This window comes from Geospiza fortis, unplaced genomic scaffold (assembly GCF_000277835.1).
Source record: "Geospiza fortis unplaced genomic scaffold, GeoFor_1.0 scaffold391, whole genome shotgun sequence".
In the NCBI taxonomy this organism is placed as follows: domain Eukaryota; kingdom Metazoa; phylum Chordata; class Aves; order Passeriformes; family Thraupidae; genus Geospiza; species Geospiza fortis.
In genome coordinates, this window is record NW_005054472.1 from 913,290 (window position 1) to 921,412 (window position 8,123).

General features: G+C 46.4%; 1 protein-coding gene across 1 annotated transcript; it reads right to left on the bottom strand.

The window, feature by feature from the left end:
* On the bottom strand, positions 1-7,631 carry NRAS (NRAS proto-oncogene, GTPase). The gene is made up of 4 exons (XM_005428104.2): positions 7,433-7,631; positions 6,325-6,484; positions 4,961-5,084; positions 1-3,606 (listed from the first exon to the last, which is right to left on the bottom strand). Exons 1-3 carry the CDS (start codon positions 7,522-7,524, stop codon positions 4,965-4,967), a joined length of 372 nt encoding a protein of 123 aa, XP_005428161.1. The 5' UTR covers positions 7,525-7,631; the 3' UTR covers positions 1-3,606; positions 4,961-4,964.
* Positions 7,632-8,123: the final 492 nt, after the last annotated feature.

The following is an 8,123-nucleotide window of genomic DNA, read 5'->3' on the forward strand; positions in this document are numbered from 1 at the left end:
TTTAAGAAGCAAAATAATTTACTTCAATCCAAACCAAAAGAGATGCATTATTGAAAGCAAATAATTAAACAAAGTAACAACAAATTAGCCCTTGGGTTAAAAGTCCAGATCCCAACATTTCCTGACCATCCTGAGGGTTACCACAGGCACACACTCAAGGTTTGAGGCTTTTGAGGAGCACAGACAGGTCAGAATGTGACTCCCCACAGGCCTGAGGCTGCTTGAGATCCAATTCTAAGGCTGAGCTGGACTAAAAATGATGGCAGCTTAAAGATCCTGGTTAAAATCCAAAGTCCCAACAGGGACAGGGACAGAATCTGAGCAGTTTGAGCAAGAACATGGAGTGAGGACACAGAGGAACAGCCCCAGGACTCCACTGGCTCCACTGAGCTGAGCTCAGCCACAGCAACAGAAACATTTGCTCCAGTCATTGGCACTTGGGAGTTCTGAACAAGAGTTTTACCCTTTTTTAGTATTTTAATATTTTTAATATTTTACCTCAGAAGTTGTTCATGTCTGTTCTGCCTAGTCAGGGCAGTGAGATCAGCTTGGCACTAGTGCAGAGTTGTGCTGTTGTAAATAACAATACTGGGACCAAATCTACCAAACCACCTTTTCCAGGGAGCAGTCTTGTGCAAAACCTTCTGTGCTTATCTTCTGAATAATTTCCCCCAAAGTTCACAGGGTTTTGTCCTTCCAGTTCTTGGCTGCCACCAAACCCAGGGTTCTCTGTGAGGCAGCTGGAAACAAATTACAACCATTCAGTTCACTCCTGATGAGTACAACACCCTGATTTTGTATTTTTTGCTGGATTTGGAACTACACTGATGGACTTGGGAGTATCACCTGTGCAGGTCAGCTCTGCAACACCCTAAAAACTGAAAAAATCCTAAAAACCATTCTAAAGGTTCCAAAGGTGACACAAATACAGACCCACCCTCACCAGGGCTTCTTCCCTTTTATGAAGCCCAAGAGAAAGGGAACAGCAAAGAGCAGCAGATGCATTTTCCAGTCAATTCCCACACATTGCTGAGAATTCCCAGCCTTTGGAGCTACAGCTGGTACATTTTAATGACCCAGCATGCTGAGCAGCATGGGGCACTGCTATGATGAATCTCCACCCAAATAATTCTCCAGGTTGACCACACACCCTTCAAACATCAAATGCCAGAGGCTTCCCATGGCCACAGGCAGCTGAGCCCTGGCCAGGAAACAAATTCCTGCATTTCCCAAGAAATCAAACCCCATCCATGATGGCAGGATGTCACCATTCAGTGTCCTCACAAACCCCACACTGCCCTTCCTGCTGGTTCTATGTGTATCCCAAAAGCTTCTCCTCATTTCCCAGGGGTGTTTTTGATTAACTGGCTGCCCTTGTGCCCCACAGCTCTTCAGGAGCAGCCCCATAGGGAAGGTTTTCACAGAAAATCTTCCTGACAAAGCGTTCTCAGCCCTGGCTGTGCAGGGTGGCAGCTCTGCCAGGTTTAACCTGCACTCATGGGATGGTCTGGGCTGGAAGGGGCCTTAAAGCTCATCCCATGGGCAGGGACACCTTCCACTGTCCCAGGCTGCTCCATCCTGGCCTTGGACACTTCCAGGGATGGGGCAGCCACAGCTGCTCTGGGAAACATCAAACAAACTGAACTCGAGGCAATGGTCCCCATAATTCTGCCCACCATTGTGTGTCTGTTGCTGGAAAATAATATTTTATGTTCAATTTTTTGTGGATTTAATTCTTATCAGTCACATCAGTCAAAGTTAAAAAAAATTGAAAAAAGTATTTATAAGGATTATCACAGATAAAGCAAATGTGATGCAGATTGATCCTCTTCATTCCAAGAAGAGAATTAAGACTGTAATTAGTGAAGGAAGCAACATTAAAAGGCAAAAATTCTTCTCTCTCTGTTTACTACTTTCCAATGTCCATTTGAAATTGAGCACTCCAAATTAAGATGTGTGACTGACACCAACAACCTGAAACTGAGCCTCCTGCCACTGCCCTGCCGGCCTGGCACTGACCAAACGCTCCCTCTGTTGGCTGAGAGCTCCTTCCTCCTCCTCCTCCTCCTCCTCCTCAGAGCTGAACTCAGGGCAGAACCAGCCCAGCAGCACAGGGACAGGGTGAGCACAGCTGGGCACCAGCTAACCAGGGCAGGCTGTTCTGGTCTGTTCTGGGGAGAAATTCCCTCAGCTGGAGGGAAGGGTTCACAATTCCCTCGCTCACAGTGAGCCCTGAATTCACCAGTCTGTCCCCCACCTCCTGTGGAGCCATCCCTGAGCTCGTTTCCTTCCTCATTTTGCAGGGATGCTGCAATCAGAAGCTGGCTCAGGTGCCTGTGGCAGCTCTCAGCCTTCTCCCCTCCAGCACAGAAGCCCAGGATGGTTTGGGCTGGGAAGGACCTCAAAGCTCATCCCATCCAGCCCTGCCATGGCAGGGACACCTTCAGTGCCCCAGGCTGCTCCAACCTGGCCCTGGGCACTGCCAGGGATGGAGCAGCCACCTCCAGCACCCCTGACAGAGTCAACCCCAACCCTCCACACTCCTTCCCTGCCAAGGAAACTCCAATTTTACAGCCTAGAGACATTTTGAAGAGACTCTTTACAGTCTGTGGTAAGAAAATAATTCAGAATAAAACAATTTGCAAGTTACAGAGAGAGCTGAATAGCAGCTGTCCAAAGCAACCTCCAGTTACCAGATTAATTAGTGAGAAGCTGCCCAGAAATGTTGGCAGTTCATGTTAAAAATGAACAGCTGACAGGTTTGGTCCAACTTAGAAAGATCTGAATGCTGCAGGAAAACAATACAGAATATAAACTGTTCCACCCACAAAGAAAGTAAAACACAGATGCAGTGTGTCCCCTCCCTTGTCCAAGAGTCTCTCAAGTGCCTGCTGGACCTTCCAAATTCCTCCAAATTCCAGCTGGAGGATCCTGCCAGGCCCAGATCACCCACAGCACACTTGCCTGCTTGGCACAATGAGCTCCCAAGAAATTCCAGTCCTTGGGGGTTTTCCTCAACCCAAGGGACAACTTCAAATCTTCTTAGCAAACAGGCACTTAGTTAGGAAAGGTTTTCCTTTTTATTACAGAAATGGAGGATCAGGTAGGTGGCACTCCTGGCACTGGAGATGTTGCACTTTTGCTGTACAGGTGCACAGAGAGCAGACACCCAGCTGGGAGGGGACAGGGTGGCACAACCCCGTGTGACACCAGCTGTGCCACTCCTGTGACAGCACTGCACCGATTCCAACAGACAGGGGACACACAGCACTTCTAGCTTTTACTCTAGAGGTAAAGTGTCATCTTTTTCACAGCATTTAGTCTCTATAGTTCACTTTTGGGACTGGTTTTCTTCTGGAACAAAGCCAGGTGACAGTGAGAGAAGAATCCCAGCACATCCCGAGGTGCTGCTGCTCCGTGAGCTGAGCAGGGAGGTAGATGCCATGGATGTTCTCTTCAGATGGAGCACAGAAAAGGACCTTGTGCTAATTAACTCTGGTGCCCAGAGTCTGTCACTGGCACCCAAACACTGCAGGGAGCAGCAGGAGAGGCAGCACAGACCGAGGCTTGTCCAGCAGCTGCACCTGAACCACGTTTTCTTGGCATCTGGAACAGAAAGGCAGCTCCAATTAGCACTAATTAACTCTGGGGTGGATGTGCAGGGCAGCAGTGCAAGTGCTGAGCTGCTTCTGGCTGTTTTCATAGTCATGAGCAACATTTTCAGGGAATGGTTGAAAGGAATTTCCCTCAGTTGGGAACTCAGATTTCATTATTTTATTTGGTTAATGGGGAAAAATATGGAAATAATGAGAAAAAATCTGGGAATAAATGGGAAAAATGCGTGAAAAAAATTGGAAAAAATGGGGGAATAAATGGGAAAAAATCAGGGAATAAAATGGGAATAAATGGGGGAAAATGGGAATAAATGGGAAAAAATGGGGGAAAATGGGGAAAAATGGGAATAAATGGGGGAAAATGGGAAAAATCCTGTGGGAGTAAATTGGTAATTGGTTATTTCACCATTTTATTTGGTTAATCCTGGAATCAGCACGTTCCAGAGGAACACAGCTCATGGGGAGATGTGCAGGAGTCAATCACTCAGCTGTGCACACCTCTCTTTCAAAGTGTTTCCTCAGAAATTAAACCTTCTCCAAACAGTCCAAATGGTTTCCCAAAAGAAGGAGACAGAAAGGAATGGCAGAGCAAATCACACCATTGGAATTGGTGGAAATCATGGAATGTTTTGGGTTGGAAGCAACCTTAAAGATCATCTTGTTCCATCCACCCATCAGCCAAAGGAGTGATGTGAATGAAAATTCCTTTTCTCAAGCTCTGCCACCAACTTAGAGGGGAATTTTTCTTTTTTGAGCATTAAAACATTGTAGGATCCAATTGCAGGATCCATTGTAGGATCCATTGTGGAATCCAATTCTCTGGGAATCAATATGTGTCACAGACATATTTTATGAAAAATCCTTTTGCTAGGATTTTTTCTCCTGAGAAGCTGAGAGGCCTCAGAAATGAAATGTAAACAATAATTATCTGCTGCTGTGGAATGCAACAGGTGCATCTGTGATTGGTCTCATGTGGTTGTTTTTAATTAATGGCCAATCACAGTCCAGCTGCCTCGGACTCTCTAGTCAGTCACAAGATTTTATTATCATTCTTTTCTATTCCTTTCAAGCCTTCTGATGAAATCCTTTCTTCTATTCTTTTAGTATAATTTTAATATATAATTTTCTTTTAATATAAGATATATCATAAAATAATAAATCATCTCTTCCCTCCTCCTGGGACCCCTGCAGACACCACCACCTTTGGTGACCCCGAGTGAGGAACATTCCCACAAATATGTTCTATAAAAGGGGAAAACCCCACCTAGAGCAGGCAGCATTTCTAAGGCACACTTAGGAGCTGCTGGAAGGCAGAGGAGGCAGTGCACAGTGAGGTTCCAGCTCACCTTCTCACATGACAAGGCAGGACAGTCCCATGCAGCCCTGGTTCCCATCCTCGCTGCTGTTCAGCTTCTTCATCCGGTACTGCCGGATCTCCCTCACCAGCGTGTAAAAAGCATCTTCCACACCCTGAATGCAAACACAAGGTCAGGGATTTTCTTCCCTCAAGCTTTTGAAATCACTCATCTGTCCATCCCAGAACCCCTTAGTGGATTTGAAAGTCACAATTCTGCAGAAGAGCAGCATCCAACTGATCCTGTGGTTCCTAAGAGGAGGAATCCCATATGGATGTCCCAGCCTGACTCCTCCTGGGGTATCAACCACTAAAATAAACATGGAAAACTGTATCTCAGGAAGGCTCCATGCAGGAAACCAGCTGCTCCTTGACTAATTTTAGAATTCTTAGAATTCAGCTGTTCAGGATTTTCTGGCTGCTGCTCAATAATTGCACCTTCCCTGCTCTGCTCCCCTGCTCCAGGGCTGGCTGGACAGGCCCACGTGGCCAAGGAGGCTTTGGAGAAGCCCATTAGTCCAGTCTGGGGAATTCTGTCTGCAATCATAATCTGCTAATTGGCTTTCATTAATGAGCCAAGAGAACCCAGCAGGTCTGGGGTGAGCGAGCTCAGCCCCTGACACTCCCCAGGGAGAGCAACTGAAACTCTGCTGCTCCTCCTGCCAACACTGCAGGTGCTGAAATTGGCTGCAATCAGAATTTTAACATCATTTGAAGCAGTAGAAAGTAGCTGGGTTTCTTTTTCTTCTGTGTGTTTTGTGAGATTTTATAATAAGGTATTTATTTATTCTAGTTAAAATGTGGCTTTTATTTAAGACATAAGTATTATTTTTTAGGAATTATTTTGCAGCCATTTGTTTCTTATTGGGAGTTTTTTATGGTTTTGGAGGTCTACTAAGAGGGATTTTGGGGGTTGCATTTGAATGTTTTGATAATAAAGGCAAATTTTAACATTTTTTTGGGCATGTGTTATTTTTTCTTGTTATGTAATTTTCCACAAAACCACTGTAGGTCTCTTTATCTCTACATTTACTGGTATCAGTTATGTTTATCATTTTGAGTATTTTTTTTTCCTAGTTAGTTTTTAAATTTTATTAAGTAACTTCAGGGGAATTGCAATTTTTGTATTCTCTGTTATTTATCAACTTGACCCACTTGAAAGGAAGTCAGGGTCAGTCTGAAGTGACTCCTGTACTGGCCCAGCCCAGAACTCCTTCAAGAGTGAGTGGGGAAATAAAAGCTAAAAATGTAAAGGGATTGAAAAAATGCTTCTCCTGTAAATAAGGCAAAAGCACAAGGGAAAATGTCCTTGCTGCATCTCCCAGGAAGAAGTCAGGCCCTGGGGGAGCCCCTCACCTGTCTCGTTTTTGCAGAGGTCTCTATGAAGGGGATTCCGTAGCTTTTTGCCAATTCTTGGGCCTGTTTTGTGTCCACTGTTCTCGTGGGCAGATCACACTTGTTCCCCACCAGCACCATGGGCACGTCATCTGAGTCCTTCACTCTCTTGATCTGTTCTCTTTAGGAAGACAAATTATATAAAAAAAAATAAACTTAGGAAGCATTTTCTAAATAGAAAAACTGGTTTAGTTCAGTATTCAAACAACCTTGTGCCACAAAAACACATTAAAGGTGAGCAGGGCCTCAGGGGTCAGCAGCATGGCCAAGCACTTTGTACACTTCATCTTCTGTCCATGGATAACTCCACTCTGGATTTCTCACCCATTTCCTTTGAGATGACATTCTGTAGCTGCAAATGGCATCTGATTCACAGAATCCCAGAACTGCTGGGCTTGGAAGGGCCCTCTGGAGATCACCCAGCCCAAGCCCTGTGCCAAGGCAAGATCACCTGGAACAGGTGACCACATCCTGGAGGGTTTGGAATGTGTCCAGACAGGGAGACCCCACAACTCCCTGGCAGCTGCTCCAGGGCTCTGCCACCCTCATAGAAGTTTTTCCTCACGTTGAGGTGGAATTTCTTGAGGTTTAGTTTATGGCCACTGCTCCTTGTCCTGTCCCTGGGCATCATGGAAAAGAGCCTGACGCTGTTCTTGTGGCACTCCTTGGAGATATTTACATGGGTTGATTAAAAAAATAACAGAAGTGGATAAAAATCATTCCAGCCTAAACTGACTAAAGGTGGTGCTGAGGCCCTGGCACAGAGTGCCCAGAGCAGCTGTGGATCCCTGGGAGTGCCCAAGCCAGGCTGGACAGGCTTGGAGCAACCTGGGATGGAGGATGGTGTCTCTGCCATGGCCAGGGGTGGAACTGAATGAGCTTTAAAGTCTCTTCCAACCCACTCCTGTCTGTGATTCCATGCACTGGCACAGAACAGTGACAAAACTTCCTGAAAGAAGTGGGAGATTCAACATTCGTCCATTCCTGAGCTTTCACTGAGGCACTCCAGTGCTTCACTCAGCCAGTGTCCCCGCCCTGTCCCCCTGGCCCTGGGGCAGCCCAGCTGTACCTGTAGAGGTTGATGTCAGCGAAGGATTTGCTGTTGTTGATGGCGAAGACGCAGAGGAAGCCCTCGCCTGTCCTCATGTACTGGTCCCTCATGGCGCTGTACTCCTCCTGCCCCGCCGTGTCCAGGATGTCCAGCAGACACGTCTCACCATCGATCACCACCTGCTTGCGGTACGAGTCCTGCAACACACGGCCACTGTGAGCCCTGCACTGCTCCTGCCACCCCAGGGGCACGGGGGAAACGTAAAAATAATCATGAAAACGCAGGAGGAGCTTTGCCAGCTGTTCTGCAGAAGATGTGGCTGCCTCTGGATTCCTGGAAGTGTCCAAGGCCAGGTTGGACAGGGCTCTGAGCAGCCTGGGACAGTGGAAGGTGTCAGGGTTGAAACTGGATGAGCTTTAAGGTCCCTTCCAACCCAAAGCAGTCTGGATTTTGTAATTTTCATCCATTTGTGATTCTCATCCGTCTCTGACAAAAAACTACCACTATCTAAAACTACAGTATTTTAAATATTACCCACACGATCACATTTTAAATCATGCCCAAACGACCCCATTTTAAATGAGACTCTAAACCCTCTCATCCTTTGTTACAAAACACAGAACTCGTGTTGCCTTAAAGAAATTCCTCCACAGCAGAACAAATACAGAACAATCACAAACACCCTCCCTGCGAGCAGACCCCCCGCCCT

What these genes read in the sequence shown, in the direction of transcription:
- NRAS (XM_005428104.2), bottom strand. Translation starts at nt 7,524, where the DNA reads ATGAGGGACCAGTACATGAGGACAGGCGAGGGCTTCCTCTGCGTCTTC. An exon ending in GCTGACATCAACCTCTACAG is followed by an intron (nt 6,485 to 7,432) that starts GTACAGCTGGGC and finishes GTCTTCCTAAAG; the next exon opens with AGAACAGATCAAGAGAGTGA. An exon ending in CCTCTGCAAAAACGAGACAG is followed by an intron (nt 5,085 to 6,324) that starts GTGAGGGGCTCC and finishes GTTTGCATTCAG; the next exon opens with GGTGTGGAAGATGCTTTTTA.